Genomic DNA, 23747 nt, shown 5'->3' on the forward strand with positions numbered 1-23747 from the left:
TTCCTTAGATCATAAGCTTATTAGGCATGAAAGCATTTCCTTGTGTCCTTTCTCAACTAGAGCCACAAGATTTAAATGTGGAGAAGGAGAAAGAATGGGAATTAAAATTTCTTCCCTTTGTCCTTCAGTGTATCTTGTCCCTTTGACTTCAAAATGGGAGGAGGGGCTAACCTGTTTGTTAAGGATGTGATACCTTGGGCACATTTTAACTTGGGTATTTTTAATGGCTTTGGCTTGCTGTTCTTACTTTCAGAAAAATTTCTAAAAAAAAATCTCAGAAGTCGTGGCCTGCTCAATTCCCAAAGCTTCTACCTCTAGCAAGGCCAAGGGATCCAGAAAAAGCAAACACTGAAGAACAGCAATGGCTCAGTAGTGTCTCAGTGCCCATTCTCAATAGCATTTCACCCTGATCTGCTGCTGTTACTCCTTACCTACTACCCTGACATGTCTCTGCCATTTCAGCATTTATGCTGTTCTTCTTCCTCCCTCTGCCACTTCCACACGTGTCTTGATTGTCCTCTACCTCCTGCCACAGCTCTAACATCTTTACAGTTTGTCATCCTTGTAAAACTATTGCTGTTTCAACTTTCTACACAACACATCTCACTTGCCTGTTTGCACTCATCAACCTCTTCTTGCTGCTTTATTTCCTTCTGCCTCATTCCTGTTGGATCATGCAAGCAAGTTGTTTGCACCTCTTCCCTCTCATATGAAGAGGGGTTTTTTACCTCAGTGCCAGCATGGCCTGGTTATGTATCTAATAATGGGTACCCTCTCCCTCCTCTGAGTTTCAGATGATGCAGCTCCACCAGCTGTCTGACTGATCAGGAGGAAAATGTGCAAGAATCAAGATGACTCTGCAATTTGACCCATTCTCAGCTTGGAAGAGCAGGCAGTGAAACTGTCAGGAATCACATTGGCTCAGACAACACCTGCCCACTCCCCCAGAGTAAATTCTCTTGGAAAGTTCTTCTATCACTAACCCTTAAGTACATTTTTAAACTATGCTTTCCTTCTGCAAAGCTTTTGAGCATAGTATCTGCTGATGGTAAAATGACAAGTTTCTGCTGGCTCTGTATTTGTGAAAGAGAGAAGATCCTGCTGGAATAAGGCATGCTTTTTGGAACTGAGAATGCTCTTAGCTATAATTTGCCTTTCTGTAAGAAAGTTACATGTTTGAAAAACCCATGCCTGACTTCTGCAGATACAAGTGCAAACAGGGTAATGGGTGTGTCCTGACGTAGTGCTGCATGTCTCCTGACAGTCAGTTCGTGGGCTAAGTGTTGTTCCTTGGAGACTTTATCTGTAAATCTGTTGGTCCTCCATGTGCCAAGAATGGGTGGGGATGGATCATTTTACATAGAGTTAGAAATGTAGCCAGAAAGTGTTCAGAGAAAGAATCAGCTGCATCTCACACTGTAGTATTATGCCCTTTTGTTCTTATGCCCTTGAAGTTGGGAAAGAAGGGTCTATTCCAGCAGCATGAGAAATAACCAGAACCAGCTTTAGAGGAGTAACTGCACAGCTCATGTTCCCCAGTGGAAGATGGCAGAGCTGTTCAGCTTCCCAGAGCTGATTTTCCATGAGCAGATCATTCCTGAGATCTATCGCAGACACACCAGCAGGAGCCACAGTGATCCTGCTGCCCCCTCCCCTGGGATGGCTACAGTGGCAAATGATGTAAGGAGGAGGTGACACCTGGAGATCAGGCACTTGCGTGGTCACTGACAAGTTCAGAGGTGGATTTTTCCCACCTCCCAGCCACTTGTAAGAGGGCTGGTTGGCCAGGTGTCCTTGCTGTAAAAATGCTGGCAAATACTTGTAGACTGAGTATCATGGGAGCAGTTAGAGTTACCAGCAGGCAAAGAGCTGTGAATAAATGAAAATTCAACAGTGAGCAACTGGCTGGGTATCCCCTGTTAGGCAAGGGCATCATGACCAGCAGTGTGGAGGCAATTAGGAGAAGGGCAACAAAGTGCCCTTTATCTTGACATGTACAGGACACCAACAGCAGAACAGTGGAGCTGGGAATGGCTGTGCAGGGAGAGCTGCTTTGAAGCAAGGGGAGATTCTGTAGGTCAAGTAAAATGGCAGGAGCAGAGCTGACATCCACACAAAGGGCACCAGGATCAGAAAATCTGAGTGCAGAGCTATTTCCTTTGACAGTGCTCCAGATTTTTGCCAAGGGAAAGGACTGCAATACCTGTAGGTTCCTGGCCATTTCAAACAGCTGTAGGCAGGAAAGACACATAGGAGTTTTGTGGGTTCTAGGAGTTTTGTGGGTTCTAGGATTTTCGAGAACTCTCTCTTTTCGTTCTCCGTGTGTGAAAACTACCAAAGCAACTGCGGGCGGACAAAAGTGCTGCTGTTTCCGAGGCTCTCGGCCAGTGGTGCCGGATTCCCCCTGTCAGCCCAGTGGGCCTTGGTTAAACAGGTCACCTTTACGTTTTCCAATTACCCACGAGCTCAGACGTTGTCCTGCCTCACCACCCTGTGGAAGCGAGCAGCAGCACAGCCTTTCCTCTGCACAGATGTGCCCGGCAGGGAAGCATCAAGCTTCAAAGGCTGCCCTCTCCTCCTCTTCCTCTTCCTCCTACCCCAGAACTAGGGCTAAACGCCTTGGTTGTGGGGATGTTTGTGGGTGGTTACTGAAATCTCAGGACACCACCAAGACCCAGCTCTTTCCCTCCCTGCAGAACCACCAGGACGACAGCACCCACCATCCTGCCTGTGTGCTGTTCCCTCACAGATAGTCGTGCTCCCACTCCCACCTGCCCAGCTGTTTGGTTTGCAGATGGGGACAGGTAAGGACATACGGGAGGCTCTGTCCTTCCTTCCAAGGTGATGGGGCAAGATGGATCAGGCCCTGGGAGCTGGGCTGTTACATGTCAAGGTGCATCTGGCTCTGTGGAGGGGATGGGATGACACCCTACATCCCTCAACCCCCTGCTCACACACTTGCCAGGCCTCCTTGCACCCCACATTTTTTTCTTTCCAAAACAAGTAGAGGCTTTTTTCCGTGTAAATCCACTTTTATATTGCAGGCTTGGGCTGCTTTCCCTCCTGCCTCCAGGTCAGAACCTGATGGTGGGCCAGCCTTCTTGCTCCTTTCTGAGGAGGAGCAATGTGGGAACCATTTCTCTCAGAGCATAGGTGAGTCCTTCTTGTCTTTCGGGTTTTCTGGGAGCTTTGTGGTGCCTGTGAGGAGGCTGCTCACAGCTGGAGAGCTGTGGGTAGCTGGAGAGACCAGGTTCATGGCATCCAGAGGCAAGGGCAAGATGAAAGCAGCAGGTTTCTCTGTGGTAAGGGAGTGCAGTGCATGGAGATAACGTAGCTGAGCAGCAGCTGGAGCACTGGACAGGATCTCAGCTGCCATCCGCAGGGACTCGGAAGCAGCCTTTTCCCCCTCTGCAGCAATCACCTGCCAAGCAGGGGAAGAAGGGAGGTTCTGTGAGGCTGGGAGTGAGGGGACACACACTTTGTTACAGAAGGAGGTTGCCATGGTGAAAATTTCAGGGTCAGTGTGATTATAACATTCCTGTTCCTTGAAGATCACAGCGTGTACTAACCTCTTGGCATTGCCAGAAGTCTGGAAGCTCATGTCTGGCATGTTTTAACCAGACCTATAGACCCTCAAAACAGAGCTCCCCTTGTTAGACTCAGCTTTTGTTCAAGACTTAAAGGACACATACAAACCCAGAGCCATGTGCCTGTGTGGCATGTCCTAGGGACCCCAGAGCAGAGGTGGGAAAGGGAGGAGGAATGCTTTGGAAGGAGATGAGGAGTGTTCAGATGTTGGCATACCCGCACTTTGGCCTGTCTCTGGGCCTCCGCTTCCACAGCCAGGGACTGCCGGAGCTCAGCAGGCAGCTGCACGTTGTTGCTGTGGTAGCAAAGACAGCCATTAGCTGGGCTCTTGGCTCTCCTGGCAGCACTGCATGGTCAGTCTGAGGCCTGGGATGGGCTCACTTGGTCTCTGCAGAGCAGCTCATTCATATCCTTTGCCCCCTGAGCATCCCTCTTTTGCCGTCTCACTTTAGCTTCCTACCTCCATTCCCAAGCTTCTCTTTCAGCCTAGATTTCTAGTGACCAGGCTTCCATGATCACAGGCAGCAGGGAGACCTCTCTGTGTCTCTGAGGCTTATAGTTTAAGCTCACTCTTTGTGAGGCAGCAGAGACTCCACTAGGAGACAGCTCTCAAGACAGGCACTGGAATGTTCTGTTATTTACTTATTCAGTGCTTGGTTCTCTCTTCCAAGTCCCTCTGTGTGATCAGTGAGCCCCTTTCTGCACAGACTTGAGTGATGAGCCCATCCCTACCAGTGCTGAGACCCCAGGGCGGCCTTTGATCTAGAGTGTGCCATGAAGAGTTCAGTGCCTTGCTGTGCCTGTTGGGCTACCAGAATTGGGTGCAAACTCTGTCTGCAGCAGCAGCGAAATGGTGGTGAGATCCCAGCTAAGGATCCTGCTCTGGCTGTCAGGGCAGGAGAAAGAACAGTCTTACATGGGGAAATTTTACATGAGGCAGAGGCTAAAAAGGGCAGGGAAAATAGGAAGGTGAGAGGGGGGCTCTGCCTTGTGCAGAACACCTGCAGGGAGAGAGCCAGAGGCAAAACAGGAAGAAAAGCAGGTGAGAGTGAGCAGCACAGGACAGGTACTTGCAAAGGGAGAGAGAGTTTCCTTCTACTGGCATTTCCTACCTACATTTCTATTCTCTCCACTTTGATTCCCCAGCATCCTGTGACCGCATCCAAAGCCACCTATGAAGACAAATACTTTTAGAGCATGGGGAGAATAGCAGCCCTGGCCTAGGCCCCTTACAAGGAGCAAGGCAGGGCAGGGACTTTAACTGCAGGACTGAAAGACAGGTTTATCAGGTTCAGTGGGCAAGGCCCCTCAGAAATAAAATTACTGCCCTCACTTCCCATTTCTGTTTATCCCAGGGTCTAGGGTATTTAACTAGAGTCCACACTGATTCCAAGCATGGAAGCCTTCTTCAAACTAGTGTCTGTGACTTTGAGGGACTGGCCACCTGAGCTTCTTTGCGGAGCCTCAATCCACCCCTTGCTTTGCTGTCTCCCTCCCCAGGGAAGCACCTTTATCTCTTGGCTGATGTTCTTCCTCTCCAGCAGAAGCTCAGAGAAGGCTTGATGTGCCAGGAGGCGCTTTGTGGTGGTCTGCACCAGCAGCTGGATGGCACTGGAGATGCTGGTCAGGGTGGTGAGGAGGAGAGAGGCGTTTTCCAGCCGGTAGTAGCAGACAGCATCTATCTCCAGAGTAACCATGTCTTTGGTCACCACCTAAGTAGAAGACATTAGGGGAAGTGGAGCTGGTCCTGGCAACTCTAAGGTAGCACAGAAAAGCACACAACTGAGAGAATTATGAAGACTGGCTGAATGGTAAAGTCTTTGTAGCTTCCACCTCTGCTACTGACTGATCTCAGGCAAACTAGAGGTTACTTTGAGATGTTTTTTCAAACTTTTCTTTGCAAGTATGAAGGTTGGAAGCGTAAGATTTTACATTAAAAAGATCCCAAAATTAATATAGAGAGGGGGTGTCAGCCATACCTGATGGAAGGGGATCTCTAGGGTTTTGAGGCGGAGGTCTATCTTGTGATAGGTGTCCAAACAGGGAAGGAAAAATAAAAGGCCTGTGGGAGGAAGAGAAAGACAGCAGGTAATCATCAGAACTACAGAAATTACCTCTTCTGTTTTGGAGAACAGGGGAGGGTTTAACATGCAGAACTACAAAAGAACAAGTAGTATGTAGGCTCAGATTTCTCAGGCTGCTTCTGTGATGGAAAAGCCATCAGAAACTATTGGCCTTTAAAAGGAAGGGAACAAAATCCATCCCATCTCCTGTCTGGCCATGTCTGCGTGGAGGCCACCAGCAGGTGAGCTTTGGTAAGGAACGCAGAAGAGGAGCAGCGTGGCTGGGGGAGCTCAGTAAACACCCTACCTGGTCCTTTGGCTCTGCCAGGAAGGAGGTGCCCAAGTCGGAAAACAATGGCTCGCTCATACTCCCGCACCACCTGCAGAGGGAAACAAAAGCTGGGCTGGAGAGGAAGAAGTAGGACTGGGAAAAGCAGTCTCACTGGCACAGAAGGAAATTTATTCTGGGAAAGCCCTGCAAAGGGAGGATATCAGCAGGTTGTGGCATCACCTCTCACTGAGTCACTTTACCCTTTGCCCACAACTGCTGGCCAGCCTCGTATATGAGGAGCTCTGTGACAGAGAGAGATTTGGTTAGAGCAGAATTTTGCTTCCTTATAGCCTGGCCAAACTTAAATAACCTGAGTTAAAATGTTCCATGTTGCTTGTTTCTCTCCAAGGCAAACATGTGCTCATCCTAAGAGCTGAGCTGTAATTCTGACATTCTTGTTGATAACAAGATGAATGTGAAATCTCCTGAGAAGTGGGAATCAAAATTCCTACAAGTGCCTACTTGTAGCCATGCTATGAATCTGAATAAAAATGAGAGGAAGAGGGAAAATCTGCTATTAACTGAGAGATCAATCTCTCTTGAAATTTTGAATTTAAAGCCTATTCACCCTGCTGCTGTAATGCAGCCATGTCTGGGCTAGGTAGACTAAGGGACATGTCTGAAAGTGAACAGACTTGCAAGTTATTTCAAAAAAGAGAAACCTTAGTTTCTCCCTGCTGATATTTCAGCAGGAGTATTTGGTAGGCAGTGGTCAGATGCCTTTGCTGTAGCAACACGAGATAAAGGATAAATCAAAATTAATGGTGAGTTGAAGAGATATAAATAGGGACCTTATACCAAAAAAACCTTTTATGCTCATGTCCAACACATGCTGAATCAGTGTGTGACATCCAGATCAGACTCCAAATCCTGAGGGGCCCCATGGCTGTTCTCACCTTCATGCAGAACCAGACAGAAATGGGGAAGGTCATTACGATGAACAGGAAAGACAAGATGGTCAAAAGCCACTCACAGAGACCCAGACCAGGAGACTTTACACCTAGGGAGAAACCCAACAGGACTGTGTTAGAAGAGAACTGGTCCTGAAATAGTGATAGCCTGACAAGTGCCTGCACATATCAGCTTCACAGTTATCCTCCGCCTGGACTCACTGTAAATGAACCACTTGGCTCTCTCTGGAGGTGAGTTAAGGAACATTCCCCGCCCCAGGTTGCCAGGAGCTGCAAGGATGGATGGATAGATTTTTTTTCTCTGCTTTCCCGACAAAAATTGAGCCATGCTTCTCCATGGTTGCTTGACTAGAGAGCAGACTTTATCTGGAAGAACTGGAGCTACCAAGCAGGGCTGAAAGGCTCAGAATGGGCAACTTTGCTGAGCTGGGTCCCTGAAGTTTAGCTGGAAAGATGAACTAAAGACAAAGATTGTAAAGAGAGAGCTTTAAACATGCACAGCCTGAAGGGCCTTTCAGGTTGTTTTGAAATAGGATTTTAATTGCATCCCAGCTCCCTAATGCAGTGGGATGAATCCTCTGGTGCCAGTAAAATCTTCCTGTGTTCTAAGAAGTCACCCCAAGGTGCTGGAGGCTGACCGGGGTGGTCAGCCCAGATTATTATTACTTTCTACATCTCCCCAAAGTGAGTATGGGTCATCTTGCTCTGTCTGCCCTCCGTTGTGCTCCTGTCTGAGGGAAAAATCGGCAGGAATGGCATGAAAACAGATGGAGACAGAGAGCGGATCAGGATTTCCAACTGTGAAGTTAGCATCCCTCCCATTTTTAACCCTTTCCAACCCTTCCATCTCTGCCCCTCTGCCTTTGAAATACTTTACAGAACCACCAGGCCCTGAGGGAGCTTCAGAACCCAGAGCTCCTAAGCACTGCCCAATAGCTGTAATTCCTGTAATGGAGGCAGAAAGATGAAGCTGTGAAAATCTAGTTCCTAGGGAGTCAGGAGCAAGCTTGAACCTTTGTGTCACTCTGGGGCAACAGAGGTGGAAGGGCACAAGTGGGGCATCTGCCATGCCTGTGGTGCTGCTGGGTCCCAACAGGCCCAGCTGTATTGCCAGAAGGATCACAATGCTCCCTTCTTTTGTAGCAGGCTGGGAATGTGCCTAACAAACACATGGGGAGGAGCTGCTCTTAAAGGTTATCCAGCAGGTGAGAGGAAAGTGTGCACCTCAAGGGCAGTTCTTCCCTGCAGAGAGGTCCTTTGGGCTATGAACTGGCAGTAAAGGCCAATGCCATCCACCTAAAGGAGGCCAAGCAAGAAAAGGAAGAGACCAGAGCATGAACAGAGCTGAGGAGTAGCAAGCTGAAGTGTGAAGGATGCTGGGAATGTAACTGCTTATATCCAGGTTCACTGCTTTGCTGGATGGTGCTAATGAGCCTGGAGAAGCTGGCTTGGGAGGCTGGCTGGAGTCTCCCATATCCTGTCCTGAGGATTACCGCATCTGTGCAAAGTGGGTGTGATGACACCATGCAGAGAGCTGTCGAAGAGAGCTGTGTGACCCACACAGCATCAAATAGCTCACAGTTTTTCAAGCCCTTCCCTTCTTTAAGCCATACCTTCCTCTTGCTGCTCACTATCCAGCAGTGCCATCGCCTCCATTTCTTCATCAGACACCACATCATCCACGTCCACCACTGTGGAGGTGTGCACCCTACCGTCACTGCCCGCCGTGCTCTTGGTCTCCTTGGCTTTCTCCTGCTTTACATCTCCCTTTCCTTTACCAGCTTCTCTGCTGCTCTCTCTCTTCTCTCGTTTGCTCTGTGCAGCCGGGGACTCTCTGCGCCTTCTGTGAGACTCCCTGGAAGAGCTCCGAGACCTCTTCTCCATCCTCATCTGTGCCGAGCAGCACGCAGCTGCCTGGGGGGCAGGATGAGAACGTGCTCAAATTTATTGCTGCAGGCAGGAAAAGCGGGCAGGGGAGGAGAGAAGGGGAGGTGTCACATCAAGGAGGCTTGTTTTGAGTTCATCACAGGCTTGTCAGGCATAATGGACAATGAAGTGAGCAAGCTGTTTCCAGCTGCTCTGCTCTCATCATGCACTGCTGTGGGGGTGGGAAGTTAGACACCTGGAAAGAGTGGATCCCAGGAGGACATTCTATTTGCATCTTCCTGCTTTTGGAAATAAAATACAATCAGAAGCATTCTGGCAATTTTTCATAGATAGTTTCTGCAAAGCTGTTGAAAAGCAACATAAAAGTAACTGTCAGCCACATGGCCCGAAAGATATCAAAAGGTGAGAGTGGCCCAGAATAGACACCAGGGTGAAAATCCTTTGCTGTTGAGACCAGTGGCTTACTAAGGAGTGGTTGGAGAGGTGTTGTGGTGAACATCTGGGTGAATACCATCTCACCCCGCTCTGCTGAGCCAGTGTCCCATTGGCAGAAAGCCCCTTCTCTCTAGGGGCACATTTTAGCAAGGAGGGAAAGTAACTGGTCCCAGCTTACCTGAATGGGTGTTAATATGAGAGGCATCACAGAGTTAGAGCTGTTGAATAGAAATTGCCAGAAGAGTTTGTGCCTAAATGCCTCCCTAGTTTTCAACAGCAGGAGCACAGCAGATCAAACATAGGGTCTTTCTCTTTTCATGCTGCTCAGCCTATGTTGACATCTGCAGAAACCTGTGAAAGAAACACTTTTAAAGTCACCAACTGTATTAAAGAAATCAGCACCTGGCTAGAATTTACACTACAGAAAGACACACCTGGGATATAATGCAGGGCAGGGCTGAGCTCGGGGATTCTGGTCCCTGGTGTGGAGGAGTGGCTGGAGCGAGCTGGGAAGACAGCTGGAGAGGTGCTGATCTTGTTTTTTCACAGATTCCTGTTTTATTGGAGACTTGTGCTCCACCCGGAGTCAGGATATTGCAGGCAGGGAGGGCAGGAGCACCAGCTGCCTGCTTTCTCTCCTGTGCTGGGTGCCGTGTCAGCAGGTCACCAGGGAAGTAATGGATGGAAAGGGCTAGAGGCAGAGAAAAGTTGGGTGTAAATGGGGTGTAATTAATAAATTTATACAGTATGTATTCTTTGGAAGTGCTCCAGAAACCTTTTGCACTTTGTGTTTATCACTGGGCCAACATGGGACTGGCAAAGATGATCTCCAGCTGCTGAAAAGGCAGGTGGTGTTTTAAGCAGCAACAGCAAAAGGCAGCTCAGGTCTGGTTTTGGATCCCAGTTGGTGTCTTGTCAAAAGCACCCTGGCATGTTTAACACCTTCAAACCAGCAACATGCTGGTTTTGTCTAATATTTTATTCAACCAGTGAGTCCTGACTCCACCATGCCTGGGAGATGTGTTTGGTAGCTAACTTTGAAACGAGGAGATTTTTTGAGAGCACATGCTGATGGGTGCCCCAAAATTCACAGGCTCAGCTCCTGTTTTAGTCTGAAAAGTACTCCTGTGTGGAAATCAGTTGTGCAGTTGAGGGGTTTTCAGATATCTGTGAGCCCTTAGAAAACAGCCATTGCACCCCTCTTTAAGTGCACTCTGTGAACTCTGGAAAGTCAATGTCTCCTCTGTGGATTTTCCTCTCAGACGGGACTAAAAAAAATACAAGACTCCTCTTAATAACCACATCTGGTTTTAAATATTGTTAGGCTGAAGGAACTGGTCATGTCTCTGTGTGGCTCCTTCGCAACATGCTTTTTGTGTCTCCAATGTGGATTTTCCTCTTAGATGGGACAAAAAAAATATAAAGACTCCGTACAATACAAGACTCCTCTTACAAAATACAGGACTCCTCTTAATAACATTAGGATTATTAGAGAGAAGGGCAGTGGAGGTGGGGAAGGGTCTGGAGCCGACGAGGAGTAGCTGAGGGAGCTGTGGGGAGCTCAGCGTGGAGAAAAGGAGGCTCAGGGGAGACCTCATCACTCCCTACAACCACAGCCACGGGAGGGTGTAGCCGGGTGGGGATCAGGCTTTTCACCCCGGCAAACAGAGAGAGGACAAGGGAACACAATCTCCAGTCCACCAGGAGTGGCTTGAGTCGGACAAGGGAGAAACTTCTTCATGGTAAGGAGAGGTCAGACATTGGAACAGGCTGCCCAGGGAGGCGGGGACATCACCATCCCTGAAGGTGTTGAAGGAAAGACTCGGTGCTCTGGTCCGGCTGACATCGTGGTGTTGGGTCACGGACTCGATCACGTCCACCCAGATCTTCTCCAATCGTTTCGGGGGTTTTCTGTTGTTTATTTTTTAAAGACGGCAAGGGCAGCACCTCCTTGCCGGTCCCCCCCACCCCGGGGCAGCGGGAAGCCTACCCCGCCCGCAGCGGCCGCGCCCCCTCGGCGCCCCCCTGCCGTGGGGTGGGGGGGGCGGCCCGCCCCGCCCCGCCCTCGCGCCCCGGAAAGGCGGGAAAGGCGCCGCGCAGGCGCACGGAGGAGGCCGCAGCCATGGCGCCGTGCGTGTGGGAACGTGGGGGTGTCCCGGCGTGGGGCTGAGGGAACAGGGATGTCCGTGCAGAGGGACCGAGCCCCCGCCAAGCTGAGGGGCGAAACCCCGCCTTGGGGGTCACAGAGGTTTCCGCCAGGAGCGCTGATGCCGGCGGTGGGTGGGGTGTCCTTTGGACACGCGGGGTGTCTGCGCTGGTAGAGATTTAGCGGTGCACTGAACTCCAGGGGTGCTGGCAAGTGAATACAGGGGTCGGTGGTGAACTTGCTGCCCGCTCCCCCTGCCAGCTTGCAGCTGCTGAGTGGAGAAAAGTTAAAATTGCACATGATTGTGGGCAGCTGTGGTACAAGTTGTCATCTGCTTGCTTGTGTTCCCCTTTAGTACAGAGGCGTCCAGGCAGGCGCAGCTTATGGAGGTGCTGAAGAAGGAGGTGAGGGCCATGCTGATAGCTGCCAAAGCGGGCCTGACACCCGAGCAGCTGGAGGAGCAGTACATGGCCATGGTCTGCAAACCTCTTCCTCTGCATGACCTGGGCTTCCAGTCCACCCTGGAGATGGTGACACAAATGCCTGAAGTCGTCCGAATCTGTTCTAAGAATGGCACTTTAATCCTCAAAGGTGAGGTTTTGTTTCCAAATGGGTGGAGGAGTTGTTTGGAGCTTCACACTGGAGTGAAGTGATGTTCAGAACTATATGTCACATGCCTGTTAATCTGTTTCTCATACAACTCTGGTTAATTTTTTGTCTTTGATATTTCTTCTTGTATTTTGATATGCCTTTTAACACTTTTGTGCTCTTCCCTCCTGAAAAAGTCACCCATGCTTCTAGTTATTTTTGTACACTTTTTCACTCAGTTCTTGGTTTAGAAATTGATGTAATATTTCCTTATGGATACACTAGAACTAGTAAACATCACTTTTCCTGTAAATGCAGACTGTAGCAGGAGCCAAAACCAGGGATGAGGCCTCTTGAGAGAAGCTGTGAAGGTTTCCATACCTGACCCCATAGGAAGCTTAGCCTGTATCAAAGAACCTTTTTAGTTTTCTTTTTCTGTGGGGAAGAGTTGTGACAGCAAATGACAGTTGCAAAGAGTTGATTGGGAAGGGTGAAATGGTTGGGGGCTTTTTAAGTGCTACAGTAACACAAGAAAAAGTTGATTAGAAGCTTGGAAAAGACCTGGGCTGTTCTCCACAGAGATCTTTCCTGGGCAAGGGGGGCTCCGTAATGAGAGTTTACTGTGATTCTGCTTTCCTAACAAAACTCTCAGCAGCTTGGTTTCTGTTTGTGATCCTAAATCCAAGAAGTTGACCTGCCTTCCTGCCTGGTCTGATTTTCTAGGGATGAGGGTGCAAACTGGTTGCAGCTTTTAAAAATAGTTCAGTCCAGTTTGCAAAGAGCGGGGTTGCTGGACATCAGTCGTGATTGCTTTTGAAGGAGACTTCTGGAAAGGGTGTGGAGAAGGGGAAAGAAAGGAAAGAAGAGGAGCTTTACCAGTGTAGAAGTTTTAATGGTTCATTGTTCTGGTTGTCTGTTTATTTCTTTCTGTTGCAGCCATTGCAGATGACTCCACCAAAGGGATTGCTAAGCTGGTTGCCAACCAGAAAGTAAAAACTCGTAAGGCGTCAAAGAAAACTGCCACGAAGGCAAATGCTCCTTTTCCCACTAAGAACTCTAAGAATCCACAGAGTTTCCAAACTCTGAGTGCTGGGACTCCTGTCCTGCCAGCAACAGTGAAGGCTGAGCTGCAGGACCTGCTGAGCTCCTCACCACTGCTGCTGGCAGACCTGGGCAAGGCCTTCCTCAGACGCTTCGGCCGGGCGTTCCAGTACAGGCAGTACGGATTTCTGTCCGTGTTTGAAGTCCTCAGGAGCATGGCTGATTCCATCGTCGTTGAGCAGACAAAGGCAGGCTCCTTGCTGGTCCTCAGGAAGTACTTAGCAAGGACCATAGAACAGGAGGAGGTGGCTCCAGGTGGGGCTGAGCAGGAAGAGGTGCCTCAAGGTGAGGCTGAGGAGGAGGAGACCCCTCAAGGTGAGGCTGAGGAGGAGGAGACCCCTCAAGGTGAGGAAGAAGAGGCCCCTCAAGGTGAGGCTGAGGAGGAAAAGACCTCTCAGGGTGAGGAAGAAGAGACCCCTCAAGGTGAGGCACAGGAAGAAGAGACCCCTCAAGGTGAGGCACAGGAAGAAGACATGCTGCAAGGTAGGTGGTGTGTTTAACTGAAAGCACGTAGCTCTTACAAGCTCTGTAGCCAAGCAGCTGCCTTTCAAGTGTCTGCTGCTGCATTTCCAGTTGCTGTAGAAGTCCTGATTCCCCTGGGGTTTAGCACAGAAGGACTGTTGGGCTCTGCAGAAGCAGCTGTCACAAGGCAGTTGTCTTGGTAGCAGAGAATTCAAGGGGAAGGTTTTGACATGCTGCCACTGTTTTGTGGTGTGAGGTGAAAGAAGGGCTGATCAGCCCATTCAGAGTGTGGACTTGCTGAATGTGTGTGTAGGACTGGGATTTCTTGTCATTCCCGGGAATAGGTGGAAAAACTAGAAAGGTCTTCTGAATGTCTGCTGTGCAGGCTGGTAAAGCTTTTGCCATCCACTTTCTGAGACTGAAGATCAAACACTGGCCTGAAAGGCTTGGCTACAATGTTCCACAAGTGACAGGACTGCCAATGCCCTCACCATTGCCATAAAACCTATAGGAGAGGGTGGATAATCACATACAGTTCCTGCCAAATTCACAGCTTTTCTGGGGAAAATTCATTTTAACATTATCCTAGCAATGGATTTTAACCCTTAGCTTGCTTACAAGAGCAAGTGATTCTTGTTTTGTTTTATCTTACTGACACAGTGAATCCTCATTAATGTGGCTGTGAATGCTACAAGCATTGAGGGAAACAACACCGGTGCTTTCAGACTTCCATTTTTTAATGTTTTCCCTTTCTGTTTAATATGCAACACTGTATCAGTCCAAGGAAGAACAACAGCCAAATTATTGTCTTTACAGCAGTGTCTGCAGCTGAGATGCCTCCTGTGGAACCCATCTGTGAGACAGAGAGCTTCCACCAGGCAGCACATCTGGTGCATTCAGAGCCAGTGCAAACACAAGCAGTAGATTTGGGTGATCATCCCAAACAAGTAAGTGGCTGGACAAATGATCTGTAGATTTTTTTCATGTTCATTTCAAGGGGTGATACTCTTTTTACTGCCTTTGTTTCTGATGAGTTTGTGTTGTTGAGGCACCACTGCTTCCAATCATTCTTGTACCTGTTTTAGATGTCTCTGGAGGCAACCAGACTTGTAGTGACCTGGTGGATAGCTTTATGTGGCATCCAGAGTCAGTCTTTTTCTGGTCTCCTTCTGGTCTTGAGGTCTCTCAGATCATCCAGGGCCAGTTAAGTGTTATCTTGCTCGCCTACAAGAGTGCTGTTACCTTTGGACAGAGCTACCTGTAACTGGACTTTAATAACTTTGCTGGGAGACGGGTGTTTAGCCTGGAGAAAAGAAGACTCAGGGGTGACCTTATCACTCTCTACAACTCCCTGAAAGGTGGTTGTGGTCAGGTGAGGGTTGGTCTGTTTCTCCAGGCAGCAAATGACAGAACAAGTCTCAAGCTGTGCCAAGGGAATACAGGTTGGATATTAGGAAAAAGTTTTTTACAGAAAGGGTGATAAAGTACTGGAAAGATCTGCCTGGGGAGGTGATGGAGTCACCATCCCTGGATGTGTTGAAAGAAAGACTGGATGTGGCCCTCAGTACCATGGTTTAGTTTTGGTGTTTTAGGGCTGGGTTGGACTCAATGATCTTTGAGGTCTCTTCCAGCCTCTGTGAAATTCTGTGAAATTTCCCCTGCTGCTGTTGACAGGGCTTCAGTGTCAACCAGTTTGACAGAGCTGGGGAATGTTCCTCAGTGACCTTGATTCCTGCAGTCTCAAGTCTGCTATTTGTAATTATAAAGTAATTATCATTACTTTGTTTTGTTTAGCAATGTGTTTTCAGAAAGGGATGGAGAGTGGCAGTGCAGAGGCTCTGAACTGCCAAATCTTTTTGGCAGAATTTGTTTGTCCCTCCTTTATGTTTTTTCTCTTGAGCATCTTTAGGCCTTCTTTTTCTCAGGAAAATTCTGCTGCTTAGAATTGTTTCCTCTGCCAGGCTTGTCCTGTGGCTATACCCAGCTGTACAATTGGAGCTTAGAGGTAGGGAAAGAATCCCAAGGGCTCCTCCTGACTTTGGTGTTTTGTGTACTAATGAGCTTGGAGGCCTGGAACTGTGAGTTGGACTTTGTGTAGAACTTGATAAAACATACCCTTGAGACATTTTTGGCAGCCTGTTCTGACCCTTTAAAGAATTTTTCATTTGGTGTAATGAGGTTCACAGGGAATTTTCCTGGGTCAAACCACAAGTCTGATTGTGGGAAGGCTATGAAAGGGGAGATGTGGTCTAGGTAGCCCCAGATTTTTGTTCCTGGGTATTGCAGAAGGAACCCATTTAAAGATCCTGCCAAGACAAGACTTGGAAGGTGTTTGTACAACTTCCATTTGTCACGAAACACCAAGTTTGCTGTTTTGTTTTAAAATACTCCAAAGAGGAGGAAAGCAGTTTAGAATGTGTTTGTTTGGGTGTGCAATGGACATTTGGTCATCAGGATGCTGCAAGGTAGAGGGGAAAGGTGCAGCCTGATCCCTGCCTTGCTGCCAGGTGTTCTGGAAGTGTTTCCAGAGTCAGGTGGGGCACTAGGGCTGAGTCCATCTGCTCAGTTCCAAGAAGGATAAAGACGACAGAGCTGCTGCACTCAGGAGCTTTTTCCTGCTGCTGTGACAGAAGGAAAAGTGTCACCCATCCCACTCTTGGCAGCTGCCAATCCAACTTGAGGGAAGGACTCAGCCACTCTCGCAAGCCATACCTCCTATAAAGCCTGGTTTTACACTGTGTACTCCTGCTTTGTCTTTTTATAACTTTGTTGCATTTTGTGAGCTTCTCTTGGAGAGCACATCCGCCAAGTCTCTCAGAGAAATGTCTGTTGTCCCTAACAGTATGTGAGCTTGCATATGAAGCTCATGTGTGCCCTCAAAAGTCTGATCTGAAAAGCTTTCTTAGAGCAAATTTGTCCCCTAGAAATGCCACCTACACAGGGGAAATATGTGAAATTGTAAGGGGTTTTTAGAGGCGGTGCTGCTGCTCTGGCCAGAATTCCCTCAGTTGCTCCTAGACTCAAAAATGTTAACTCACTGTTTATTTCAAATGTTTTAGTCAAAGTTTCTAGCTCCAAATAATGAAGGGCATTAGGCTTTACTCAGGCTGGAGAAGGAGAGACCAGGGAAGTGGTCACAGCACTGTGTCTGCCAGAATTCAAGAAACATTTGGACAATGCTCTCAGGCACATGATGGGATTTTTGGGGTGGTCCTTTGCAGGTCCAGGAGCTGGACTTTGATGATCCTTTTGGGTGCCTTCTAACTCAGGATATTCTATGATTCCATGATCTGCACCTTTACAAAGTGATTAAGAGAGCCACTATTGCAAAACCCCATTGTTTGCAGTTGAATTTAGATATAAGCAACAGAGAATGTGCTGGAATATGAATTGCCCACACCTTGCCTGATGTATAATGCAGTGATAATTTGTACTGTGTTCACAATGAGGAAAATTGAAGTATTTTTGACTTCTCATCATTGGAGAAGTGTGGTCTGCTGGCACAAAAGAAAGCTCCTGAGGCAGTGAAAGTAGTTGATGTCTCATTAAGGCTTCCATCCATCCTACTTCATGTGAAATAATGTTTTCAGCAGTTAGAATAATGAAAAATTGAAAGCTGTGTGAAAAGCTCACTTTTAAAATTTTGTCTAAAGAGAGAAGAGAATTTGTAGATTTTGACTGGTTTTGTCTTTGGGAAGTAGCTCTAGTGTGAAAGGGGGATGCATTCATGTCTTCTGTCACTTTGGAATAATTTTCAGATAGTTTTGCTGGTTCAATCATGTACTTTTTCTTGGTCATGGAACATAGAAATAATATCTTTTCAGTAAAATCCAGCAAAGGTGGGTTGGGTTTGGGGTTTGATTTTGTTTTGCTTTTTTGGCAATAGTCTTTCACTACTTTTGTCTAAATACGTGAGCTGACTTAAATTCCTCTCCTTTATTCCTTGCAGGAATATGCAAAACGTTTTTTTGTTGCACCTCTCTTTAACACTAGAGGGAAGAAAGAGAGTGTGAAAATGATTGTTTCTATCACAGGGAAAGTTTTCATCCAATTTTGTCCAATTTGTTGGGATTCTCTGACATTCAGTAATTCACAAGTCCCCAGGAAAGCAGAACAATTCTTTAAATTAATGGAGAGGCCAATTATGTGTGTTCAGTGTATGATGAGGCATCTGAATGTCTTCTCCCACTTATCCCCTTGCAGCATCAAGGTTTTGAGCAGTTCCCATCGACTCCAGAAATCCCCCCAGACGCTGTTCAGGACAGGAGGCTTTGCAGTTTGCCACCTCTGAAGAGAAGGTGCTTGGTGGGAGTCATTGTGGAGTTTGTCGTCTCTCCCAGCCAGTTCTACATCCACGTCTGCAGCACAGAAACGTCCAGTAAACTGCAGGATCTGATGTTTGAGATGAGGTGGGAGCATGCTGTGGCAGTGCAGGGGGTGTTTGTGCTGAGGGAACCAGGCACCCAGCTCTTGGTGATGGTCACTGCTGGATTCATCATCTGGTACAGAGGTGCTGGTGCTGTCCTGAAACACGACTCAAGAGTGTTTATCCATTCCTTTTAACAAACATGCAGTAAGTGTGGTCACCAGCAATTCCTGTGGCTTGTCTGTGTCCCAGCAGTTCTGGACTTTGTATGCCTGGAAGGGTTATGGAAAGGAGCTTAAAGGGTTCCTTTGTCTGTGCAGCTGTTGCTAATCTGCTCAGTTAAGGCTTTTACTTCCACCTCCAACCCTGAACCTGGGCCAGTACTCCAGAGCCTGGTTCATGAGAAATGCTGCTGCGTCAAAGTAATGGTAAAAAAGTAATGGTTAGGATGACTCTGTTCAGCCTCTGATTAATCCCCGTTAATTAACTTTTTGTTGGACCCCAAGAGTATCATTCAAATATTAAAAGTTTGGGGTTGCAATTTGATTCACATTTCAGTTTTAAGCATGGCAGAACAGAGATATAAAGGGTCTACTAAAACAACTCCTGAAAATTCTTGTCATGGGGACTTTAAAAAGTCAGGATTCTTTTGATGGCCCATATAATTCTGGTGCCTCCTCCTAAGGCTGGTTTCTCCTGTGCCCTTTTGCAGACACGTGTACTCCCACAAAGTCGCGTCTGATAAATACATCATGCCCGAGTCGGCGGTGCGGCCCGGGCAGCTCTGCTGTGTCATGGTCTCCACGTGGTGGTACCGTGTCATCATCCACCGTGTGCTCAATGACCACGAGGTCGAGGTCTTCTATGCAGACTATGGGCACCTCCAGATTGTCCAGAAGTCCTCGCTGAGATTCCTCAAGTGAGTAACACGTGGGTGGCAGAATCGCAGAGCAGCTGAAGTTGGGTTGGGCTGCTGGAGGTCATCCTGTCCAAGCTCCCTGCTGGAGTGGGGCTGTCTAGAACAGGCTGCCTAGGACCATGCTGAGATGGGTTTTGAATGTTTCTATGACCTCTCTGGGCAACTCATTCCAGTGCTTAGTCACTCTCCTTGTAAAAATGACACTTTCCAGCTGGTCCACGCTGTGCTGATGCATGGTGTTCTCCTTCCCCAAGTGCAGGACTTTGGTGAACTTTGTGAAGTTCCTGTCTGCCCGTTTCTCTATCCTGTCAAGGTCTGTCAGGATGGCAACCTGCCCCTCTGGGGCATCAGCCCCTCCTGCCATTTTTGTGTCATCAGCAGACTGAGGGTAGACTCTCCCATCACCTAGGTTGATGATGAAGGCTTTCATTGAGCAATGCTGGACCCAGCACTGGGGTGCACTGCTAAATCCTCTCCTGTGTCTGCCTTCCCTCTTCAGTCTGTCCTCTTGCTGGTGCCACCTCCCTAATGCCCCTTCCTGGGTTGCATGAATGGATTTACACATTCTGCTGAAGGCACATCCCCCAAGTGGGACTTGTTTGTAATGTCAGAGGTACTTCTTCTCTGCAGTTCAGCACATTTTCCATATTTGTGTCTTCCTCCTCATTTGCCTGTCCTTGTGCCTGGCTGTTGGCATTCTTTGGTTCAAAAGTCATGATTTTCTGTCTATAATTTTGTCTCCATGAAGGGTTTTGGTGAGGAGGTGCTTGGGCCAGGGAATGCATAAGGGACCAGTTGTTATTGCTGGTTTTGCTGTGCCCATTCTCTGGATGTGGAGTGTTTTCTGAAGCTGCTGTTGGGTTTTAGTCATGAGTGCACAATCCAATGTGTGCTTCTGCATTCCTAAACTGGTAATAAAACCCAGAAGAAGAGGAAGTTCTGCTGATCTATCCCTGTTTTTGCTGTAATGGTTTTGCTTTGTATTTTAGGTGGCACTACTTGAAGCTTCCTGCTCAGGCCATCCCGTGTTCCTTGGCATGGGTAAAACCTGTGGAGGTACATGTCCACACACAGTTTTGTTTATTGACATAGGTGGAGGAGTTATCAAGTAGAGGTTGTCTTTTTCTCCTGCCAAGGGCAAACATTTGGATGGAGTCAGGTCCTGTTGATCTTTACAGCAGAATTAGTGCTGTTGTGTTCAGTAGAATGTGCTGGGTGAGTATGTTCTACAAGCAATCACCCTTCCACTGCCTCCCTTGCCATCAGAGCATTCCTGCTTATATTCTTGCAGAAACGGGTGGCTACTGTTGAGGAACACAGCAAACTTGTTCCTCTCCCTGCCAGTAGTTCCCCAAAGTCCTTCTGAAGCCTTGGTAGCTCCAACCCTCTGTTTTAAAAATTTACTCTGTGACAGAGCTTTAAGTGAGTTGGTTTGATGCAGTTAGCACAGCCAGAGTTACGGAGGTCATAAGAAAGTTTCTCTGTAATGGGAAACCTCTTGGTGAAGAAGCCTGGGAAGTACAATCTCTGAAGGAAGGCATGTGAGCAGAGTTGCTGCCTGTGTGTTTTTAAAGATGTTGCTTTTAAAAAGTTATTTCCCCTAGGTTTTGAGGGTTGATCACCTTGTGGTGCAGCTTAGCAGCATCTTTATAGCTTTTGATACTTTTAATGTTTGAAAAGTCTTGTGATTCCAGGAATTAAAAAAGAAAACCCAATAAAACAATTGTATTTTATTCAATTGGGATAAAATCACTGGTGAATGCCACGGAACTATGTTTGGAAGTAGGTATTTAGGGTGAAAGGGCATTCCCAGTGTAATGAGAATTGCAGGCTTTGTGGTAATTTGCTCTAGTTTCATGCTGGGAATCCTGTCTGCATGACTTCCCTGTGTTTGCCACTGGCCTGGCCTGGCTCAGTTGGCTTTTGACAAGTGCCCACCACCAGGAGAAGTCTCAGGTGGTGGACACTGGTCTGTTGATGGTAACTTTACATTGTTTCCTCTTCAGGGTACCTGGTCCAGTGCAGCAATTCTCCTGTTCAAGCACCTCTGTCGCTTCAAGGAGTTTGTGGGCATTGTGGATGAATATGTGGATGGTGTTCTGTATCTCTTCCTGTGTGACACATCCACCAAGGAGGACATCTACTTCCACTCTGTCCTGAGGGATATGGGATATGCTGACATCTGTGGAGAGAACATTCCTTCCCAGGTCAGGAGAGAGGCTGAAAGGAAGGGGAAGGGAAGGATTCCTATTTGGGTGCCTGTAAGGGGAAGATTCTTACCTTGAAGCAAGTGGTTTTGTGAAGAGCAAGACTGGTATTCCCTGCTTTCCTGTAACTTTTCATTTTGTGACTGCATCCCAGAGTGTCTAACTCTATGGGGAGAGCTTGCTTTTTGGTTAAGGTGGAATCTGATGGTACCTCAGAGATGTTCTGTTTAGTAGAACAAACTGATTCCATCCTGTCTTCTAGCAGTGGATTAAAAATTGATATGGAAATGGTTTTGGTTTACAAACTGTCATACTTTACCAGTGAAAGGTACAGTGCTCGATGGCATAACCAGGGTAATTGTCTATTGTCACAGCAGTTGTGAGCCAGATCATTTGTGCTTTAGGCTTACCTGTGGCACTGTTTGCATGTCTCAGCTCAGCTCCAATGAGAACTCTGTGGATTATGCAAACCCTTGGAAAGGCATGATTTTATATTTCAGCAGAAAGCTGAGTTTTACAGCCTGGAGTGCTTCTATCTGTTGTTTTATTCAGCAGGTACAGAATTCATGTTCTGACAGGGTTAGATCCTGTGATGGTATTTTTGCATGTGTAGGCCCATTTTAGGGGGATAGGGGCATTTTACTGCTGGCAAAAGAGGAGTTGATTTTCTTAATAAGGCCATTTCTGCAAGAGTTTAGAGCTAGATCTTGTGTGTTGTGCACCTTCATCCACTTGCTGACCTGTTAGAGATTTGCTGAATCCTTTTTATTCTTTAGTAGTTACAACATGGAGTTGTTTTACTATTCTCACATGGTTTTTATTTGTTCTAGGAATTTGAGGAACTGAATCCTTCAGCTTTGTATATTCAGCCCAGTGAAAAGCAGGGGAATGCTGAAGTGATGGAGCCAGACCTTCGCTTGCAGCAGGAATCTCAAGGGGCAGACAGTGAAACAGCAACCTTGAAGCTGGATGGGGCTGAGCTGTGACCAGGTGAGAGTTTGGCACAACTGTCATTCCATGAAATGAATGAATTCCATGAAAAATCCAGGTCTCAGCTGATGTGTCTTGTTTTAGTCTCCTGGAGGTTTTCTGTGGAGTTGGTTTTCTGCTTTTATAAAAAGCAAGCAGAAACATAACATGAAAACTACTATTTATGTGGGTCATAAGTACCTTTCTAGCTGCCTGTCCTCTGATCCCTTTGCTGGCTTCAGGGAGTCACTGTGCTCTCTCTAAGCTCCCGTATGTGCACCACAATATTTCAGTTTGAGAGTGGACTCTGAGAACTCGGAGCAGTGCCAGATCCTTGTGATCACTTTGACTTGCCACTCCCATGGTTTTGCACCCCTGGAAGCCAGGAAATGTGTGTTTCCCTCTCAGATCTCAGGGTTTTGGCAAAGGATGTGAAATAATTGAGGGCAGTAGTTTGTGAATACAGGAGAAGACCACAAGTGCTGGTGGTGAATATTTGCAGTTAAGGGTCTTGCTCATCCTAAACTGACCTGAAAGGAAGTGATTTGCAGTCCTGGTTGTTGGTGGAGGTAAGGTTCTGTACAACTACAGATTTGTTAAAACAATAACTCTAAGGGTGAATGTAAAGCTTATGTGTATGCTTCACACCTTGGGTTTCAGAACATGTTTAAAGAGAAGCCCCTGGCTATTTAACAGTTTGATTAACTGCTGAACAGAGAGGTCAGCAAGGAGTAAACCCCAGGTCTTTGTGTGCACTCTAGGGTATTAGAAACCATTAGAAACGCCAAGAGCACTTGTCTACAGGTGATTCTCTCCCCTTTTCTGTGTTATTTAAATTGTAGTGTTTTCATGAGACATTTTACTACAGGGACCAAAGCACCTTTCAGGCCAGTGTCAGCTGTTGAAGTGTTCAGCAGTGGGCCTGCTCTGGGGCTGTTCCTGACACTGCTCTGAAAGAAGAGTAAAAACAAGTGTAATGCTAGTAACTTGTAAAGTAGTCATTTTCTCTAGTTTGTGTTTTTTTTGGTTTTTTGTGGGTTTTTTTTTTTTTGTTTGTTTGTTTGTTTGGGTTTTTTTGGGGTTTTTTTTGGTGTTTGTTTTTTTTTTTTTTTTTTGTTTTGTTTTTTTTGTTGTTGTTTTTTTTTTTTTTTTTTTTTGTTTTTTTCTAGTCAACTTAGGTTTCTGTGCTAGAGAATCTCTATTTAAGCTGTATGTCTTGGATATTAATGTCCTTGCTCAATTTATCAAATGAACTGAAAGACACAAACCATCATCTTACTGTATGTATTTGGAAGAGGGCAGTGTGGGGAAGACTGCAATTCTGAGTTTGTGTTCCAAATGCAAGAGTCTGGAGGGTTCCTCACCTAGCTGACTGAAGCAAGATTCACAGATATCAGACACAGGTGGTGATTTGAAGACTAGAGGAATGTAAATTCATCCTGTCCCTCAGCAAGAATGGCGTGGGCAGCAAGAAGAGACAAAAATCACCTTGTAACCTTGTCCTAACACTGGTATTTTTTCCTGCATGTTAAGCAGAGGTTTTCAGTGGGCTGCTGGTATCCAGCTGAGTAGTTGGCTAATTGGGCTCTAGTGATGCCTGTCTTGGCATCCTGTCAGCCCTGAATTCCTGCTGCCCAGCCATCCTTGCTGCTGCAGGGGTGCCTCACAGTCCTCTTGTGCCCTGACAGCTGAAGCAGCCTAGAGAGCAAGTACCCAAGTTTTGAATAGCTGTGGTTGAACTGCTGCTTGTCTGTCATTTCCCTGGTTTTCTCCT

General features: G+C 47.2%; 2 protein-coding genes across 2 annotated transcripts; one reads left to right on the forward strand and one right to left on the reverse strand.

Annotated features, from left to right (window-relative positions):
- Window positions 1-3003: 3003 nt before the first annotated feature.
- NPHS2 (NPHS2 stomatin family member, podocin) lies at window positions 3004-9580 on the reverse strand. The gene is made up of 9 exons (XM_083867213.1): window positions 9394-9580; window positions 8507-8807; window positions 6879-6982; window positions 5959-6031; window positions 5568-5650; window positions 5097-5300; window positions 4705-4760; window positions 3805-3883; window positions 3004-3421 (listed from the first exon to the last, which is right to left on the reverse strand). The coding sequence occupies exons 1-9, from the start codon at window positions 9418-9420 to the stop codon at window positions 3143-3145; spliced, it is 1206 nt and encodes a 401-aa protein (XP_083723339.1). The 5' UTR covers window positions 9421-9580; the 3' UTR covers window positions 3004-3142.
- A 1757-nt stretch (window positions 9581-11337) lies between these two features.
- On the forward strand, window positions 11338-21990 carry TDRD5 (tudor domain containing 5; the record flags this gene model as incomplete). Its single annotated transcript, XM_083867519.1, has 9 exons — window positions 11338-11345; window positions 11717-11952; window positions 12886-13335; window positions 14871-14884; window positions 17716-17921; window positions 18591-18797; window positions 19787-19853; window positions 20804-21004; window positions 21835-21990. The coding sequence occupies 9 exons, from the start codon at window positions 11338-11340 to the stop codon at window positions 21988-21990; spliced, it is 1545 nt and encodes a 514-aa protein (XP_083723645.1).
- Between the last annotated feature and the right edge of the window lie 1757 nt (window positions 21991-23747).

Source organism: Zosterops lateralis (assembly GCF_965231275.1).
Source record: "Zosterops lateralis genome assembly, chromosome: 9".
Taxonomy (NCBI): Eukaryota; Metazoa; Chordata; class Aves; order Passeriformes; family Zosteropidae; genus Zosterops; species Zosterops lateralis.

Coding starts and splice junctions, on each gene's coding strand:
- NPHS2 (XM_083867213.1), bottom strand. CDS start 9,420: ATGCCTCTCATATTAACACCCATTCAG. Junction 8,808..9,393: donor TCATATTAACACCCATTCAG/GTAAGCTGGGAC, acceptor CCTGCCCCCCAG/GCAGCTGCGTGCTGCTCGGC. Junction 6,032..6,878: donor CTGTCTGGTTCTGCATGAAG/GTGAGAACAGCC, acceptor TTCCCTCTGCAG/GTGGTGCGGGAGTATGAGCG.